This window comes from Sorex fumeus, unplaced genomic scaffold, assembly GCF_029834395.1.
Source record: "Sorex fumeus unplaced genomic scaffold, SorFum_2.1 ptg000033l, whole genome shotgun sequence".
In the NCBI taxonomy this organism is placed as follows: domain Eukaryota; kingdom Metazoa; phylum Chordata; class Mammalia; order Eulipotyphla; family Soricidae; genus Sorex; species Sorex fumeus.
The window spans coordinates 10,893,488-10,914,039 of NW_026606090.1; the positions used below are offsets into that span (position 1 = coordinate 10,893,488).

General features: G+C 56.4%; 1 protein-coding gene across 1 annotated transcript in view; it reads right to left on the bottom strand.

Moving 5' to 3' along the window:
- The window catches only part of SEC24B (SEC24 homolog B, COPII coat complex component), a 67,357-nt gene extending 52,965 nt beyond the window's left edge, over positions 1–14,392 (bottom strand). Inside the window, exon 1 of the mRNA XM_056116708.1 lies at positions 14,209–14,392. Within this exon, the coding sequence (XP_055972683.1) occupies positions 14,209–14,302 (94 nt within the window). The 5' untranslated portion in view covers positions 14,303–14,392. The remainder of the gene's footprint in view (positions 1–14,208) is intronic.
- Between the last annotated feature and the right edge of the window lie 6,160 nt (positions 14,393–20,552).

The following is a 20,552-nucleotide window of genomic DNA, read 5'->3' on the forward strand; positions in this document are numbered from 1 at the left end:
ACTTCATGGCGGATCTCTAGGGCTTAACTCAACTGAAGTTATTTTCTCCAGGGCCAGAAGGATGGCACCCAGGGCTGGAGCACAGGCTGTGTATGTGGGAGCGCCTGGGTGCCCCCCCAACATTGTATGCTTCCCCCCCCACACACACCACTTCAAGAGTGACTGCCCCCTCCATCACTAGTGTGGCCCCAAAACCAAAAAAAAGGAGAAAAAAGAAAAAGGAAAAAACAACTTGCATTAAAAAAAAAAAAGTGAAAATGTCCTTCTTTTCCCCTTCTCAAATGTGTAAAAAGATGGAATTTCTGGTTTTCACGGCCTCAGAAAACTCCACTGCGGTACAATTTATCAACCAAGAGAAGACAGGCTGAAGGCAGAGAAATCCGTCCAGGCATCGATTCTCTCAGATGGTTCGTTTGGGGCCCTCATGCCACAGCTCTGCCGATGGGGAAATCAGCGAAGTTACTCAGACCTCATTCTAAAAATAGCAGGCCCTCTGCTGCTGACACGGACCAGACCAGTGACCTACCAGGAAGAAACCACCCATGGCCCCGTCGGCCACAGGAGAGGACAGTGCGATGGCTCAGTAAACTGACCATTTCCTCCTCTCGACACTCACGAGTTGCCGCTCTTTATTCTGCAGGAAGACGTGAGTGCTGAGACAACTCACCCGCCTGAGCACAACCTGCAAGCAGGAGGCCGGGTGCAGCTGCACCCCTGGGTCCCTTGGAAACCACAGGAGCCACCCCCGAGCCCAGAGCTGAGAGGGGCCCCTGAGCACCACCAGGTGTGGCCCCCAGTCAAATTAAAAAAAAAAAGAAAAAAAAAGATGCCAAATGTTCCAATCTGAGAACATAATTGGAAAACAATTTAATCAAAAATGACAAATGAGGAGCAGGAAAACAGTACCCGGATTAAGGTGCTTGCCTTGCACATGGCTGTTGGGGTGAGACCCCCGACACCACTCACGCGGTCCCCCATACTGACCAGCACTGAGTGTGGTCCAAACCTTTCCTCTGCCACACACACACACACACACACACACACACACACACACATGCACAAACACGCACACGCACGCACACACACGCACACGCATGCACACATACACACCCACATTGAATCCGGACATCTCTGGTTTTTTCCTTGGCCACACCCAGCATCATTCAGGCCTTGCTCCTGCCCTTGTGCTCAGGGGTCTCTAGTGCTGGACTTGGGGGACCAAATGGGGCACAGGGGATCAAACCTGAACCAGCTACTCAGCTACAAGCAAGGAAAGGGCCCTACCAACCCCAAATCCAGACACCTTTGAAAATAAAACGTTTCATCTTTATACACACACACACACACACACACACACACACACACGGGTCTCACCTGGCTTCTGGGGGTACTGGGGGAGCCTTGTGGTGCCCAGGATGAAGGCATGTGCCTCTCCCCAACTCCCAATCTCTCCCAACCCCTGTACTACCTCTCCGACCCTCAGAGAGCTATCTGTACTGATTTTGAGACCCCCCCTCACCCTGTCCGGGACTCCCTGGGGCCTGCACGTCCTGGCCACCGAAGAGCCTGCTCTGGCCTCTGGGCCACAGGTGGTGGTAGCCGGGGCGGTTCTCCTGGTGGTGCTCAGGGGACCACTCGGTGTTGGGGTGGAACCGCCCCAGCCCACCCCCCACGCTCTCTCCACCCTCACATGCCCCTTCTGGGGGGGCGCCCCCCTCCTGTGGGCTCACACTCTTCTGGGAGGTGACATGTCCGGATCCCCTACAGCCCCAGATACCAGTATCCTCGTGGAGGGTCGGGGTCCCTCCAAGCACGGCAGACTTTCTGGGGTCACACTGGGGATTCAAACTCGTGACTAGGAGCTTCCAAGACAGACACTTCGAAGCCACTGCTCGCCCTAGTCCTCTTGATCCTCCTTTCAAATTATTTTATCATTTAAAAAAAAAAAATATTTTTTTTTTGCTTCTTGGTCCACGTGGCAGTGCTCAGGGGCTCCTCCTAGTGGGGGCTCGGGGGCTCCACGCAGCGCTGGGATGCCGGGTGGGGCGGGGGGCGGGGGGGGGGGGTGGGGGGGTCAAACCTGGGTGTCCCCCTTGCGGAGCACATGTGCTGCCCACGGATCCACTGCTCTGGTCCCTCAAATATGACACACCGGGTCAGAGAAGGGTCCGAGGCAGGGTCCCTACTGTGAGTCCGACTGGCAAGGAAAGAAAAAGGTAAGGGAGGGGAAGCACTTCCAAATACATCAGGCAATGCCTGGACTTTCTCTTCAGGAGGAAACACCAAGGTTTTCCTCCTTCTGGATGTGCTACACGCTGTGCGCCAACAATCTACAGACAGCCATGGACACACAGTCGCGCCATGTGGTCAGTCTTGAGAACTGCATTCCAGGGGTCCGTGTGTGGGCCACACCCTGGAACACTGCCCAGAATCTCCAACACCAGGCTGGCCCCATCCATCCCCGGGCTCCAAGCGGAGACCCTGCGGCTGGTGGCCAGTCCACTCCCGGACTCTCTGGCTGAGCATGGACATGGGGCCTGTCTGGGGAGCACGGAGCAGGACGAGTGTGGGTCTGGGCATCTGAGGAGGGATGCCGGCTCCCATGCACACCCGTTCCCGCGTGCCCCACCCCTGCATCCCCCAGCCAACGCTGCACAGCACACAGGAGAGAAAAGGCCTCTTCCCTGTGTCCTGAGCAGTTTTTAGAAAAATAACCTTGAGAATCTTTTAGACTGAATTTGTGTGGCTTAGTAAAGTGGAGATTATAATGCAGTGCTCTACGATGTATGCACTAGAATTGGAATCATTTAGTTTTGCTTTTGGATCACACCCGGCCTCTGCACTCAGGAATTGCTCCTGGTGGTGCTGGGGGTCGGGTGACTTTGCTTCTGGGAATCGAACCCAGGTCGGCCCCCATGCAAAACAAATGTCCTTCCCGCTATACTATTGCTCTGGCCACCAACCTGAATCATTTTTCATGTTTGGAAGTCATTCTGTTATATAGCACATTTTAGCGATCATTTTGCTTGTTTTCGGTCCCCCCCAATGCCCCAAATGTGAAACCCTATGAGGATACACATGTGCAAGTCACTCGTGGGCTCACTCACCTCCTTTGCAGTTCCTGGGGCCCAAACCCAGGGCCTCATAATCACAGAACAGCTGTTCCACCAACGAGCTATACCCTGACCTCCTTCATTTATCTTTTCTGAGGGGAAGTTCCTCCCCAGTCTGCCCACCTGGTGCTCTGCCCGCTGGGGCTGGCAGGGCTTGCGGGTGCTGAAGCCGCGCCAGATGTGCCTCCAGACACCCCTCCCCCTGCCTATTTCTGAAAAATTGTGGGTCAAGTCCCCAGCTGGCAATCAACTCACAGATACCACCACAGCCAGCTAAAACAGCAGAACCAGAACCAGAAGCCCACAAGCTGGATTAGCAAAGGGTCAAAGCAGAGATTATAAACATGTGCAAAGAATTGCAAAAACACCAGCAAGCGGAGATCAGGGTCAATAACAAATATCCCTATGGTGGAGATGAAAACCATCTAAAAATGGAAATACTTAAAGTAAAAATCTATATGCAGGGCCAGAGCGATAATGCAGTGGGGAGGGCACTAGCCTTGCACATGGCCGACCTGGGTCCCACCCCTGGTACCACATACGGTCCCCAGAGTACTGCAGGAGTGACCCCTGAGCACAGAGTAAACCCAGAGCACCATGAGGTATGGTGTGCCCCTCAAACAATGACTCTAGGGGGCTGTGATAGTACAGTGCACAGGGTGTGTGCCTTGCATGTAGATGACCTGGGTTTGATCCCCGACATCCCATACTGTCCCCCGAGCACCACCAGGAGTAATTCCTGAGGGTAGAGCCAGGAGTAACCCCGGAGCATTGCTGGCTAGGACCCAAAAGGAAAAAAGAAAAAAGACTTGACATGTCATAGTAATTAATCACGTGATCCTGATGAAAAGACACTCAGCAAATGAGGGTCAGCCTAGAGCAAAGAGCCACAAAGACGGAGGTGACGCTTTCCTGACAAGGGAACAGAGGAAGGCTACTCTTCCTGGAGTAGGGAATAGGGCAATCCACACGCCCCAAGAACAGGCCTCTATGCCTACCTCAGACCTGACACAGGACCCACATCAAAGCCAGTCACAGATCAAATAGGGAGCTGAACTGCTTCTTGGAGGGAGCCCTGTCGGGCTGAGGCTGTGGAAGAGGCTGACCCTGGTGGGAGTCACTCAAGGGCCTGGCCTCGTCCTGCGCTCACCCCCAACACCATTCCTGCGCGTTTAAACCAGCACCTGCGTGCTTACAGTGGCCTCTTAAACACTGCCGAAGACTAGAAACACCAAGATGAGCTGCAGCGGGGAAGAGGATACACAGAGGAACAGGCACGGGAGTCAAGAAAAGCAGAAGCTGAGTCCGGAGTGGACAGCGTGGACGACGGCAGGGAGGGACGGGGTCCAGACTGGGAGGTGGACCCGACGCTTCTGTTTACAGGACACTGGAAAGGGGAGGGAAAGGGACAGAGAACAGCGATGGTGGCAGAGGGTGAGTGGCCTTTCTTTTTCGGCGGGGCTGGGAGTCAAAGGCCCCTGGAACGGGTGGAAAGTCCATGAGGCCATTTTCTGAGTCTGTCCTCCAGGCCAGCCTCTCCCCATGGCCTGCAGGGGGAACCTGACTGCAGGCAAAGCCCATGGCCAGGAGGCGGAGTGTGGACTTCCCATTTGCAGTGTGTGTGTGTGTCTATGTGTGTGTGCGTACATGTGTATGTGGGGGGGTTGTGTGTGTGTGCGTGTATATGTATGTGTGCGCACACATGTTTATGTGTGGTGTGTGTATATGTATGTACGTGTGTGCATGTGTATGTGTATGTGTGTGTATGTATGTATGTATGTACGCACACGTACTGAACGCAAAGCTGCATGCTGGTGTAATTGAATTACACCTCTGGCCCACAATACACAGATTTTTTGTTTCTAAGAAAAAAAATCAGTATCAAAAAGATATCAAAATATTTTTTTTGTAACTCCCAGAGAAGGAATGCAGATGACTGATCGGGCTGTGCTACAAATGCGTGTGACACTGAAACTACCCAACCAGGGGTGCTGAGGGTCTCTGCCCAGGAACACAGACCCATGAGCACGGTCCACACTTGGGGCACGGCCTCGGTGTCTCGGTCTCACACTGGGAGGCGCCAGGGTACAGGTGTGGGGGTCGGGGACCAGGTGCATTAGTCGGAGCCTGGCACTCCCGCCCATTGAGGAAGTGCCTGCAAACCTGGGGGTTGGTGCGGCCACAGGCCACTGAGCAGTGCAGAGCTGGAAAGACCAGTAGGGCATAGGCCTGACGTGGACACGGAGCAGGGGCTGAGCGGTATGGCCAGTGCATGGGGAGGCCCTGGGGCCAGCCCGAGGGAGTCTGCAGGGCAGGCGACTTGTCCCAGGACAAGTGAGGCTTCTGCAGGGCGTCAAGACAGGGAAGAGTCCCTGAGCGCCCCTCCCCTGCACCCTCTCCACTTGCCAAGCTGCGGGAGCAGAGGAGTCAACGGGAAGTGGCCCCTAACGGCTGGGACGACGGGCACAGTCAGGGCGATTTTCCTGAAAGCAGGTCTAGCTGCGACCTCCTAGTCAAAGCCTTTGTCTAGTTCAGTTCCTATCAGGAAGGAAAGGAAATCCATTTGTGTAAGCTGGCCTGTGAGGCCTGAGAAGGCGGATAATCCCTCCCCGCCTCGGCCAGGTCCTCGTGACCTGTCAGCAACCAACGAAGGGGACTGAGGCTGTCCACAGCCACAGAGATCGTCACTGGGGGCCAGATCGCCAGCACTGGGGGCAGCCCAGATGGGCACTGCTGCTCCCAGCCCCCCAAAAGCGCCCATTAACATCAGTCAAGGCTCTCCTGGCCACCAAAATGTCCCCTCCTCCACTGCAGAAGACAACCAGATCTCGGACACCGAGATCATCAACAGAGTGTCTATCCATGTACTGACCAAGATTCAGCCAGGAGAACCTCAACCATCATCCACGCGAAAATATGACAAAACACTGAAGTAGCTGTTCGGCTATCCAGTCCTGCCCCTGTGGGTGCAGCACTGACCCTGACCCCTGGCCCCGCGGCCCAGACCGGACCACAGCTTGGACCCAACAGACAGGATGCGGGAAACCTGCTGGGCACGGGGCTGGTCTCCACTGGGTGGCCAGCACACATGGTACTCACGCAAAATAGCCATAATATCACTAATAGGTTTTTAAAGAGCAGAAGATTACGTTCACACGCACAATTCCCTTCCCCCCCCCAAAAAAAAAACCCCTAAAAATTAAAAACCCTAGTGACTTCACAGATACCAGACGGCTAGGGTTACTCTCTCCAGCGGAGGGTAGGGGGCTCCCAGGGCTGAAGGGACACAGCCTCGCCCCCGCAGTGAGGACTCCACTGCCCCCGGGATGCTAGGGAGCAAGTGTGCACAGGCGGCAAGAAGCCAGGCTTGCCGGGGACCCGTGTCCACACACAGTGCTGGTTCTTCTCCATAAGTGCCTGGTCACTTGCTCGTCCAGATGAAGTTCCTGCCAAGCCAAGAGGGAGCCGGGCAGAGCAGGCTCCATGGCGCGTGTCACAACGCCCGCGTCTCAGGAACAATGAGGCAACTCGGGCAAGTGCAGGCTTGGCCCTGGGCGGCAGCGGGGCACCAGCCACGCCCTCACGCCCATCCATCTTCCAGTCCCCTGGTGCCTATTACCAGGGGCTCTGGCCCAGGATTTTCCAAACATGCCCTAAGTCACACCCTCCCTCCAGTGCACAGGAGAGGAACCCTCCCAAAGTAGCCTTGGGGCCCAGAAGAGAGGGAGAGGTGACCCCAACGGGCCGGAGCAAGGGTACAGCAAGGCGGGCATTTGCCTGGCACACGGCAGACCCGGGTTCAATCCCCCGCACCCCACATGGCCCCGAGGAGAGCCAGGGGCAGGGAGATGGGGCCCACCCCATGAGGAGCCCCAGGGGAAGCCAAGTTCACACAGCGCACGCAGCCTTTGGGGACAGGAGGAGGAAAACCCTCAGCCACCCAGCGAGGTACCTACGCTCCTGCCAGCCTCCCCTTCTGCTCAGCACCAGCAGTTTCCACACAAACCCTCGCAGATGCCCGGCATGGAGGGGACCATCGGCATGAGGCCATTTCCCCAGCAGAACCCGGGCCATCCCAAAGGTGGCAAGTCAGCCACCCTCCGGAGCAGGCTCGGTGGTGGAAATGGTGACTTCCCAGAGCCAAGTCAGAGTGACATCGTGGCCCTGTGAGCTGGGGAGTCTCGTGTCGAGGAACCCGGGTTCTAGCTCAATGTCCCGCACACAGCACGCTAGTCCCAGCGATGAAATGGGCCAAAACGCCAGGGCGGTGGCAAAGAATGTGGCCACACAAAAGGCATCAGGTATAATCTGAGACCCTTGAGCAGACAGGGACAAGGTGAGACGAAAAGGTACCACCGTGGGGCTAGAGAGGTAGCACAGCGGGTAGGGCATTTGCCTTGCGCGCAGCCAACCCGGGTTCGATTTCCAGTATCCCATATGGTCCCCCGAGCACTGCTAGGAGTAATTCCTGAGTGTAGAGCGAGGAGTAACCCCTGTGCATCGCTGTGTGTGACCCAAAAAGAAAAAAAAAGAAAAGGTACCACAAGGGCTGGAAAGTCAGGACAGTGGGGGGATGGGAGGGGGGCTTGCTTTGCATGTGCCTGTCTCAGGTTTGATCTCTGGCACCCCATGTGGTCCCCTGAGCCCACCTGGATCCATCCCTGAGTGCAGAGCCAGGAGTCAGCCCTGAGCACAGACACATATGCGATATGCACCCTCCCATTCACAAATACCTAAACATGTGTATCCAGCAATTAAGCAAACAAACAGACAGACAGACAGAACAGACTAGCCTTTTTACACCCAGCGTGACTATTTCAGATGCCCAAGAGAATCAGAAGTTAGTTTCAAGGCAATGATGATAGAGACAGGTGGGTGGGGGGGGGGAAATGTCATAGATGTCATAGGTCATGGGAGGGAAACTGGGGACACTGGTGCTGGGAAATGCACACTGGTGAGGGGATGGGTATCAGGACTGAAAAGCATGACTGAAACCTAATCATGAACAGCTTTGTAAAGGTCTCTCTCAATAAAAATAAAATAAGTAAGGCCAACAAACTATTACTTTTTGTATTCTAAAAAAATAATAAACAAAATAATAATAAATGACGCAGCCAGTGACATGGGGCCGACCCTGCCACCGGCCAGGCCCAAGGCACCAGATGAGCTCTAAGGAGACCAGAAACCCGAGACACAGGCGCACAGAGGAGGAGCTCAGGGCTGGTCAGGGCGATTAAATCTGCATGGAGCCTCTGAGCGGTAACCTAGTACAGTGTTACAGAGCTGCAGGGTGCGGGTCGCTGACTTCTATGGCCCACACGGAGTTTTAATAATTCCCATTACTCTTCCACACCCCTGACTGACTGTTAACATCACTCCTGGAAAAGGCCCTGGAAGGAAGCAGGTGCGCCTGCGCATGAGAGCGGCTGAGTCGGAGTCTGACCCCCAGCACTGCCCGGGGAACCCCAAGCACTGCCCCAGGAAGTAGCCTGGACAGGGCTGTGGAACTAACGAAGTGAAAGTGAGCACCAGGTGCTTCTGGAGAGCAAGGAATCCGGAAGTAGATGTCTAGGACCGGACACATAGTCCAGGGGTTAGAGCATCTGCCTCGGGGCCAGAGACCCCGGGAGGGCCTTTGCCTCGCACGAGGCTGATCTCGGCTCAATCTCCCGCCAGGAGTGATCCCTGGATGCTGAGCCTGCCCATCGCTGGGTGTGGCCTCAAAACAAAAATAGATAATAAAGCAACAGGCCATGCCTATGGCCAAAGCCAGTTCAATCCAGGTATCACAGGCTGGAAGTGATGTGAGCAGAGTGACGAAGCCCCCCAGGCCAGGCTGCATGTGGCAGGACCCCCAAACCGGCTAAGAAAGCAGTGGTACAGGGCCTGGACATGACTCGGTGTAGAGTGCTCGCTCTGAATTTCCCCACACCATACAAACCAAACCGGTAAAAGCGTAACGGCTGGTTACATCTGGGAAACGCTCTAAAATCTGGCTCACCCTTCCTCTTAAATCTGGGCGACCCTTTCCAGGAGTTTTAAAGATCTTTTCAAGGCAACCGGGAAACCTCCTGAGGTTGGACCATTATTACTGGAGATTATTTCACTAATTTTGCTCTGTCTGAGAATTCAGTTTTGGAAGGCTTAAAAGGGAGGGTAAATATTGGAAAGTATCTTCTAACACTTCATATGCAAATAACAATAATTCTAAAAGCTTGGGGCTGGAGTAGAGTGGGGAGAGCCTTGCCTTGCACGCAGCTGACCCGGCTCAATCCCCTACATCCCAGATGGTCCTTTGACCACCACCAGGAGTATGCCCTGAGCACAGCTGGGTGTGGCCCAAAAACCTATGTAACTAGAAGTTTGTAGGGGCTGTTGAGATAGTACAATAAGTAAGGTGCTTGCCATACTTACACATCCAATTTGACTTCAAACCCCATGAACCCATATGGTTCCCCTGAGCCTGCCAGGAGTGATCCCTGAGCAGAGAACCAGGAGTAAGCCCGGAGCAAAGGTGGGTGTGGCCCAAAAACCAAAACTTAAAAAGGATTCTTGGGGCTGGAGCAATAGCACAGTGGGTAGGGCATTTGCCTTGCACGTGGCTGACCCAGGTTCGATTCCCAGCATCCCATATGGTCCCACAAGCACCATCGGGAGTAATCAAGAGTAACCCCCGTGCATTGTGCCAGGTGTGACCCAAAAAGCAAAAAAAAAGACTTATGTGTGTATGTGTGTGCGTGTGTGTGCGTGTGCGCGTGTCTGTGTTTTGATGGAAGTGATACCCTGTGGCATGAAGGCTGACTCCTGGCTCTATGCTTGGGGATCGCTTATGGTTCCAGGGCTGACTGACCCTAGGTATTATCACTCCAGCCCCCAGAAAAGACTCCTGAATCCAGAAATCCAGGACTAAACATAGCGGACTAATTCCCCCAGGAGCATTGGTTACATTGTATATTCAAGGACCTCTTACACCTGGAGGCCCCAGGCAGCACCTGGCAGAGCTGACCACAATACCCCTCCCCTCCCCGGGACCACGGGGTTGCAGCAGACCTGCCTGCTCTCTAGGACCCCCAGGACCAGGACCATAGCCCAGCGTGCAGACTCCGGCCCGCCACCAACAAGCACCTGGGCAAGGGCTTCACAAGGCACAGCGGGTAGCCGGGAAAGGCAGGAAGGCAGGCCCGGATGGCAAGCGAGATACTTTGTCACCTCTGCCAGTCTGCTTTCCTACCACAGGTCCTGCCCGGTGGCTCATTCCCAACAAATGCTGAGGCTGTTCCTTGCAGCCTGCTGGGAGACACACCAGAGCACTGACTTACAAAGCCTCTGCCCTCCCAGCGCTACCCTAGAGTAGGGGACGCTCCCACCACCTGGACCCCCAGATCACTCACCTCCTGCTTGCTGCCGCCACCTGGCTGTGCTCCCTCTCCCCCAAACTCTCCTAACAAGGCAGCTCGAGGCATCACCCCAGTCTGACAACTCCAGGGTCGGAGTAAAACCACAGTGGGGCGGGCACTGGCCTTGCACTCAGCCGAGCAGGGCCCGATCCCTGCATCCCATAGGGTCCCCTGTGCATAGCTAGGAGGGGTTCCAGAACACAGCTGGATGTGGCCCATAAAGGGGAAAAAAAAAGATAATTCTGTCCACTGTGATGCTTCACCCTCAGACTTCTGGCCTGTTTGTTTCTTTACTTTTATTTTAATGATGGGGGATGTTGGGCCATATCCAGTGATGCTCAGGGCTCACTCTTGGTTCTGCACGCAGGAATCACTTCTGGCAGTGCTCGGGGGACACTCTGGGATGAGGGGAACTGAACCTGGGTCGGCCACATGTAAGACAAGCGCCCTCCCTGCTATATGATGGCTCCGTCCCCTTAACCTCTTTCTTTTTCACCAGATCTGGCATTTCATAGAGAGACAGAAAAAAAGTAACTCATTTTTGTAGGCTACAGACAGACTGCTCCATCCTTACCCGCGAACAGCAACACCACACAGCAGCCATCATCCCGAGATCAGCTACCTCACCTGCAGTACCGGGGGCCGCGCAGCCACCAGCCCTCCTGCGTCCCCCAAGCTGAGATTCCTGCACAAATCATGGCCGGCACTAGGTCCAGGCTCTCTGTCCATGTTACCATCCCTCTGCCTCAGTCAGTGCTGCTCCCAACCTTCTCCCCTTCTCATCCTGCCTGCTGGCCTCCGGCTGCCCCCAGAGTAACCAGCCTTCCCTCCCCCACTGTATGCTGAGCCACTCGGAGTTGGCCCCAAGGCCCAGGGTGATGGCAGAGATGCCGAGGGGAAGGCTGGCCCACGGCTAAGCTCATCCAGAGTCCCCAGCAGGTAAGTGACAAGTGCAAAAGGGACCTGCTTGTGCCAAAGAAAAGTGAAAACTACTAATAGTACAAACCAAACATCACCTAAGTGTTTCAACCCTTTTGTTATGGGTTTTGCATCCCTTATTACAATTACCACCTTGAACTCCGGAGCAGACATAAAATGCATAAAGAAAATCACACGGTCCTGAAAAAAACTGTTTTCTAAGACAACATCCTCTTGTCAAGAAAATGACCCTTGGCTCATTGTTACCTAGACATCAGTGTAGGCTCAGAGCCCCAGTAGGGCGCTGGCCTCGCATGGGCTGACCCAGGTGTGGTCCCCCGCATCCCATATGCACCCCCACCCCAAGCCCACAAGGAGTGACTCTTGAGTGCGGAGCCAAGAGTAAGCCCTGAGTCACGCTGGGTGTGAGTGACCCTGGCCCTGAAGCTGAGAGTCCAGGAACTGGGAATAGTACAGGGGGTAAGGCGCTGACCACACATCCAGCTGACCCGTTTAATCCCTGAGCACTGCCATGAGTGATTCCTGAGTGATCCCAGAGAACAGAGCCAGGGATATGCCATGAGCATTACTGGGGGTGTGCTCCCCAAACAAAAATAAACAAAAAGTGGTTTGAGGGCCAGTCAAAGCAGCGCGTATAGGATGCTGGTCTTGGATGCGGTCCACTCCTACTCCATCCCCAGCATCCCACAGGGTCCCCGACACCCCGTCTTGAGCACCACCAGGTATGGTCCAAAACACAAGAAAAAAGGTGGTTTGACAGCACTATGATAAAAACCTGGGACCTCAAATTATTAACCGTGCTTCAATGTCTTCACACACACACATACACCAGGCTGTTTAAAAACAAGAACAGTAAAAATAAAATTGGGAAGTGATTTCGAGTAACTGTACAAGAACAAACATTACTCACGGATGCAATCACAGGAAGTTCAGGACAAGAGCACGGTCCATATTCAACACGCTCCGGGGCCACAGAGAAGGGGCCTGGCAGTGGGCATTCCATCCCAGGGCCGGGCGAGTGGGATGGCAGCGGGGCTTCAACCGCTGGGTGTGGTAAAGCTGAGGGACACAGGGCGGGGAAATAGCCCGGGGTGGCTGGCCAGGACAGCCTCTTCTGCACAGGAGCTAGGCTCAGTGTGATGCATCTTAAGGTCCCCAACCTCTCTAAGAGTTACCCTGAGGACTAGTGGGGAGTGGACGAACTACCACTGGGGTGCCCTGGTGCACCCACCTCCCCCTGCATAACACACTACAGCTAACAATGACCTGGGCAGTCAAGAATCCACTGACAAGCCAGGGTGACCCAAAGGGCCAGAAGCTTTATCACTTCTTCTCTCTCTCTCTCTCTCTCTCTCTCTCTCTCTCTCTCTCTCTCTCTCTCTCTCTCTCTTTCATTTTTTGCTCCAGGATCACTCCTGGCTCTGCGCTCTGGGCACCAGATGGGGTACCAGGGATGGGACCCAGGTCAGCCCCATGCAAAGAAAGCGCCCTGCCGGCTGGAGTTGCACACCACTTCAGCCCCAGTCCCAAGTCATCACTTTTAAACCTGAGGGAAAAAATCTCAACGTGGGATGGTCTGGGGCAAAGATAAGCCCAAAGCTGCGCACGGTGAGCTGTGAGCACTAGAGGTCGGCCGAAGCGATTTAGAAAGCACCCAGGGAGCGCAGGGCAACTGCAGAAAGGAGGTCAGAGCAGCGCTGGCTGGGCAGGGCCCCCACCCGCTGTGGCCGCGTCGCATCCCCGCGTGGGACCTTCCCCCAAGTGTCCGGTCAACTGTCCTCCGGAGCTCCCGTCGGAAACAGTGGCCGGCACTGGTGGTGTGGTGTGTGTGTGTGTGTGGGGGGGGGGGGGGGTCCCGAGAGGCCCATTTCCCAAGCCTCCCTCCCCTGGCCGGTCTGCTGCCCGGGAGCGCCCAGCGAGGCCCCCGGGCACGGCCGGGCCCGAGGGCGGCGGTGCCAGGCCCAGCCGGGTCCTGCCGAGCCACGTCCCACCAGGCGCCCTTTTGTCTCCAAACTTGGGAGCCAACTTCTGCCCCCAGCGGGCTGCACCGCCCGCCCCTTCGCCAGCCCGCCCCGTCCAACCATGCGCCCCTGCGCCCCGGAGGTCCCCAGCCTCGACCCCGGCACGACCTGGGGGTCGGGGGTGAGGGTGAGCCGGGGGTTGGGGAGATGGGAGGGGGAGTGATCGGTGACCCCAGCCCCTGCCTGCCCCTGCCCTGGGCACCTTCCAGTCCCGGATCTCCCGGCCCGGCCTGGCCCGGAGCGGTCGGTCATGGGATCCCGTTTCAGCCAGTTAGTGCGACCCTCCAAGCCCCAGCTCTCCCCAACCCTGCAACCCTGGCGCGCCCCGCAGCGCCCCCTGAGGCCCCCAGACCCCGAGGCCCGCGCCGGACACCAAGCGCCCCCTGCATCCCGGCTCCCCGGCCCTCGCGCCCCCCCCCCCAGCAACGCGCCCCCAGCACCTACGGCCCCCCGCGCCCCCCCGCATCGCGCGCCCGGGCCCCTCACGCGCCCCCGGCGTGCCCCGCATCGCCCGCCCGCCCCGGGCCCCTGCGCCCCGCGCCCCCCGCATCGCGGAGCCTCCAGCACCCCAGGCCCTCTGCGCCCCCCGCATGGCGCGCCCGGGCCCTTCGCGCGCCCCCCGCGTGCCCCGCCTCGCTCGCCCGCCCGCCCCGGCCCCCCGCGCCCCGCACGCGCGCCCCGCGGCCCCCCCGTCCCCGCCCCGCAACGGCCGCCCCCGCCGCCCGGTCCGGGTCTCACCGTTGGGCTGCGGCGCGGGGGCCCGGCCCGCGGGGGCGGCGGCGGCTCCGCAGGCTCCGGGCGGCGGGATCCGGGCCCCGGCGCGGCCCGACATGACGGCGCTGGCGGCGGCGCCGGGCGGAGGCGGCGGAGGCGGGGCCGGCCGGGAGGAAGAGGAAGGAGCGCGGCCGCGTCAGCCGCCCCGTCACCCCGTCACCCGCGCCGCGCGCCCCCCCGCGCACGCCGCCCCCCCCAGCCCGGCCCCGCGGGGACGGCCGCGGCCGCGGGACAAAGGGCCGGGCCGGGCCGCCGGGAGCTCGGGACAAAGGGACGGGACGGCGGCTGCCCCTGCGACAGGGGGAGAAACGGCCCCGCCGCCCCCCGGGACAAAGGGAGAATCGGCCCCGCTGCCCACCCGGACAGAGGCACGGACGGCCCCGCGTGCGCCCCGCGTGCGCCCCGCGTGCGCCCCGCGACCTTTGCTCCCCGGCGGGAACCCGCGCCCCGGCGTGGTCCGGGCCCCGGGCAGCTCCGGGCTGGGCCGCGCGCCCGGCGAGCGCAGCCCCGCACCGCGTGACCTCCTGTCCCCCACGGCCTGTCCGCCGCCCTCCTGAAATGCCCAGGGAACGACCGGCCTGAAGACGGGACCCTCCGGACGGCGGGGTTTCCCGAGAAGGACGCCAGGCCTGCCCGTAGGTGGGCACGACACGGTGATGCTCGGGGCGGGAGGGCACCCAGGAGCCGGGCCCTGCCAGCCCAGCCGACAGCACAGCCTGCTCCTGGTCTCAGTATTATTATCTTGAGACATACACGAGGCGGGAGGGGACGATTTCAGGTTCCAGCGCTTTCTGGGGACACTTGGAGAAAAGGGACGCAGAGAAAGGCCCTGGGTTGAAGGCTGCCGCCGTGTGGGTGAGGGGTAGCCGGGCGCAGCCTGCAGGTAGGAAGCCTAGAGCTCTCATCAGAGAGTTTGTGGCCCAAGGTGAATCCTTTGGCCCCGGGAGCTGAATCAGGCTGGGGACAGGGGACGTCCAGCTTCAGGGCCCTGGTGCTATTTCCGGGCTTTCTCCGCCTTAGAGGTTGGCCCATGTCTGCCCCAAACGGGTATTCCCATTTCCCTTTATGGTAGATTCTCCACCTGAGATGAGTATCAGCATCCTCCCTCCCCGGAGCAGCCGGGTTCTCTACCCATGGCTCTCCCCGTACCTTCCCCAGCCCCTTATTTCTCTAAATCAGTTTTTCTATGGATGGGAGAAAAAAATGCAGGGGTGAGGCGGTGCTTGTATTGCATGCAGCCGGCCCTGCTCAGTCGCTGACATTCAGGTATGGTCCCGAGCACTGCCGGGGTGACCCCTTAGGAACAATCCAGGAGAGAGCCCTGAACGCCGCTGGGTGTGGCCCACAGCATTCCCCCCACCGCCCCCCCCCAAATACCCGGCACTCCACCAAAAAGCATAAAATAACCTACACTGTTTTGATTTGTTCACTCATTCATCGTGTTTTTCTAGCTTATTTACAAGAATCTGCCTTACACAGACAGATCCTACAACCATAATGAAAACATGAGGGGCCGGAGCGATAGTGTACCTGGGATAGGGTATTTACCTGACACGCGCCCAACTGGATTCAATCCCCGGCATCCCATATGGTCTCCAGAGCCCCACCAGCAGTGATTCCTGAGAGTAGAGGCAGGAATAACCCGAGATCACCGGGTGTGACCCAACAAGCCAAAAAGAAAAAGAAAATGTGACTTCACTCTTGCTTTAGGTCCTGTATTTGCTATTCATGGGGAAAAGGAGAAAGAAAAAAAATGAGAAAGGATTGAATTTTTTCAATTTCAAATTTGCTAATTAATACTTAGCAAAAACTCAGTGCTGTAGATCTATTTTTCCCTTTAGTCCTCATGTAACTTGATGGGATATTTTTTTTCTTGTGTTTTTTGGGGCCATACTCAGTGGTGCTCAGGGCTTACCCTGGTTCTGGTGCTCAATAATGACTTTTGGTGCAACTCACAGCACCCTATCGGGTGCAGGGCAAACACCCTACCCACTCCACTACCCTACCCCGGGATATTTTTTCGTGGCTTCCATTTTTACCAGAGAGGAAAATAAGGCTTGCAGAGTTCAGGTAATCCCAGTAAAAACCACAAACCTTATGGGCAACCCTGCACCACTTACGGTTCCCTGAGCTCAGAGCCTGGAGTGAGGCTGGATGTGCCACAATTCTCCTCCCACACAGGGGGAAAAAGAACACCATAAGCCTCTGCAAAACTGGAGTGCAAACTAATCTGTTTAGCTTCAACATCTTTTATCTCAGCCACTACCAGCTATATAGTGTTCATTTACATTTTCCTTCCTACAGCTATGCTAATCACGACATCCTGTTTTGCTAGTCAAACGGATCCATTAGGTGTGTTCTAGAGAATCACTGAAGAGCAGTGATTCTCAAAGTAGAATGCAAATTCTTATGGCCCACCCAGCTGTAGTGAAGCCTGGAGCAAGCTGGAGCCCTGAGCAGCTCTTCCAAGGTGTTGATGCTTAAAAAAATTCGAGAATCTCTGCTTTTGAATAGCAAAGTCAAATTGCCTTAGTATTTTTTTTTCTTTTTTGCTTTTTTGCTTTTTGGGTCACGCAGTGATACACAGAAGTTACACCTGGCTCAGGACTCAGGAATTACTCCTGGAGGTGCTCAGGGGACCATATGGGATGCTGGGAATTGAACCCGGGTTGGCTGCATACAAAGCAAACGCCCTCCCCACTGTGCTATTACTTCAGCCCTGCGTTGGGTTCACTTTCAGTTGGGGACACAGTTATCCTTTCTCCAGGACCATCCCTCCAATTGCTTGCAAATTGGGTAATTCCTTTGCCACTTCTGATAGTTGTTTGTATATTGGAGGGAGGGGGTGCAGGCCACACCTGGCAGTGCTCAGCTGAGGCAGACCGGTAGCTAGGGAGGGTCCCCCCACAGCAGTGAAACTCCTGGGAAGAAATGACCAACCAGCCCTAAGATGGTCAGGCCCCACCTTGTGAGCACAGGAACACAGGCTGAGACCCCCTTCTGAGAGATGCTCCACTAGGAACAAAAGCCAAGAAATGAATTTCAAAGACCAGCTACCAATCCCAACTCAACTCCTTTGGCAACCTCCTTTGGTAGAAAACACCACGTGGGCAGCTTGGGAAAAACCCTATAAAAGCCAACTTGAACAAAGGAAGCACGCACATGTACTGCTGCCCTGTGTATTGTGGTGCCCAGGCACATGTGAACCTGCATCTCCCAAGATGTGGACTTTCATGCTTTCCTAATTAATGCTGGGACTTGTAGGGGTTCTCCACCTCTAGAGCACATTTCTCTCTCTCTCTCTCTCTCTCTCTCTCTCTCTCTATCTCTCTCTCTATCTCTCTCCCTCCCTCTCTCTCTCCCTTTCCCCTCCCTCAAAAGGAAAAAAAGAACAAAACCTCCGAATAAAATCTGTACTTCACTGGTCCTCTCCTGAAATTCTTTCCTGTAGGAGGGCAAGGACCCTGAAGCCTGGGCCAGGCCTAGGACTGGCTCGGCTTTCCTGCCAAGAGCAATTCCTCACTCTAGCCTGAGCCTGCGCCTCCCGAGAGATCCGGTGGTGGGGACCAACTCCTGTGACATCAGGTGTGGCTTGACAGCCACCTCATCGTGCTGGCGGGACTCTGGCTGTGCTGTGCAGGGGCTTGTCAAGACTGTCCATCCCAGCCTTCCCAGCCTGTGCAGGTGACAGAGGTGTTGGGAGAAAGAGTCTCTCTCTCCACCTCACATAAGTCACTGGGGTGGGGGGTAGGAGGGCACGTGTCACAGGGGCTACTCCATGCCCCATCGTGCCCCCCACCCCCAGGTACTGGGTGGAACGGAATCTGTCACTCCAGCTTGCGAAGCACAGGCAGAATCCTTTGAGCTGGGCCCATCTTCCCACTCCCACAGTCCCCGCTCTGATTGATGAGTAACGACGCAGAGGCCAAGACCATGGTCAGTGGACCAAACACTGTCATTGGGACTCAGCAGGGCCACAGCTAGAGGGACACATTTCACTGAGTGTCAGGTTCTGGGGCCTGTAAGGCCCATGTTGAGTGCTCCTGTGTGAGTGCTCGCCTAGAACCCCGAAGGCGCTTCCCCATCCCCCATCCTCCCTGCACTGCCCAGGGCGGCCCCTACAACGACTTAAAAAAAGGGAAAAGTGTCCCCCAAATGGGCAAAGAAATAATTAGGGGCTGGTGGGATGGATACTGTAAGCCCACCTCCACAGTTGCATTGGCCCAGTTGGCTAAGTATTGTGGGGAATGGCCTGAAACCCCTTGGTCATGGCTTGGGGACTCCCCTCCCTGCAAAAGAATCTTTTTTTTTCCTTTTTCCTGACGGATTGACACATTTATGGGATTTTTTTTTTAGTTGACCAGATGTTAGGGTGATTGGTCTGTCCCCAAAGCCCAGTGCAGCTCAGAGCCTAGCTCTGCTGACCACCTGTACCTAAGAGGCACAGGACTGACTTCATAGCCAAGAGGGGCATTGTGGGTGGGAAATGGCCACAAGGACAAGGGGGGCCCTGCTGGGGTAGGGGACAGCCCAGGGTGCGGCTCTTGGCCTCGGGAGCTGGTGCAGACCAAAGGGAGGACACTGGGGCTGCACAGGCGAGGGCCAGACCAGAACATTCCTCACAAATACAGAAATGGCTGTCGGGGTGGGGGTCCAGCCCAGCCTGTAAGGGCGGTGATGACTCGAGGGTGCCGGGTCTCTATCAGACACAAGACTGTTTTATTGGTTTCACCTTTGAGATCGCAGCTGGCAGTGCTCAGGGGCGACTCCTGGTCTAATGTGGGGGTCCACTTTGGGTGGGGTACAAGGGACCCGCAGTGCAGGGGTCCAGCCCAGGGTTCCCGTGTGCTTTGCACTGAACTATCACTCCTGTACCCCAAAGCATTTGTTTTTTTTTAAATATTTGTATATTTTTTTTGTTTTGGGACCACAGCTGGAGTCACTCCTGGTGGTGCTCAGAGGACCAGATGGGGTGCCAGGGATCCCCAAATAAAAATCAAAATTTCTGTCTCAGTCTGACTAGAGGCAAGAGACCAACAGGGCGGCCTCTCTGGAATGGTCAGCTCACCCCCCCCCCCAAACTCCAAGCCACAGGCTGGGCTGTTCAGCATCTCCCAACTCCAGAGAGTCCCTCTAAGTTTTCAGGGGGAAAGAAAGAGAAGAGAGAAGTTGCCAGAAGCTTTGGTCCCTCCGAGTGCCCAGCGGCACCTGGCCTGTCTGGTCAAAGACGGGCAGTGGGGGTTGAAGAAACAGCTCAGAGGGTCAAGCCGAGCTTGCATGAGACACCTGGGGCACATCCCCAGCACGGCGTGGCCCCCTGAACTCACCAGAAGTCACCCCAGCACCACTGGGTGTGCCCCAAACCTCTAAGAAAAGAAAGAAGATGGGACATATATTTATATACACACACTAGGATACATAGTTAAGAAACACGAAGGCCCCAGCAACAGCACAGTGGGGAGGGAGTCTGCCCTGAAAGCCACCGACCCAGATTTGATCCCCCGCACCACAGAAGGTTCCCTGAGCACCACCAGGAGTGAGTGATCCCTGAGCACAGAGTCAGGAACAACCCCTGAGCACCAACAGGTGTGATCTCCGCAAAGGACAGACAAACAGACGAAAATGCTAAGGTGGAATCCTGCACGAAGTGGAGGGCCTCATGTTACGGGAAATAAGAGGAAAACAGAAGAAAGAAGATCTCACTGGCATGCAGCACGGAGAGGAAAGACCAAGTGTGACTGTCCAGTGACAGCAGCCTTGGGATTGCGGTGGGGGGGGGGGAGGGGGGCAAGAGCAGGGCTGGTGGCCCCTCCCCCCACAAAGACGCCCTTATTCCCAGACTACATGCCTTCATTCAGACATGGTGGAGAAGGCAAACAGATGGAGTACAATGAAAGCCAGCACTTGGGCCATTAGAGCACTGACTGGTGCCCCGAGGGAAGGGGGGGGTGTAAGTTTGGGACAGAACATGGGGCAGGACGGAACTGGACGCTCAGCAGGGACAGACACCGCTGTGGAATGTCAAAGACGCACGCCTGAAGCCGACCGTGTGTCACACCAAAAACTCAGAACCAGGGAACCGCAGCCCACAGCTGCTAAATGGGACCAGGGGCATGATACCCTCCCATCTGCCCCAGCAAGGACCACATCAAAGGGTGCTGCAGACCCCCTGCCCCCTCACACAGCAGCTAACACTTCAACAGCACAAAGGGAGGGGTGAGGGGAAAGACTAGAGCAAAAGGGGGGGCAAGGGAAGGAAGGGGGAGGGGAGGAAGGGGGAAGGAAAAAGGGAAGAAAGGAAGGAGGAA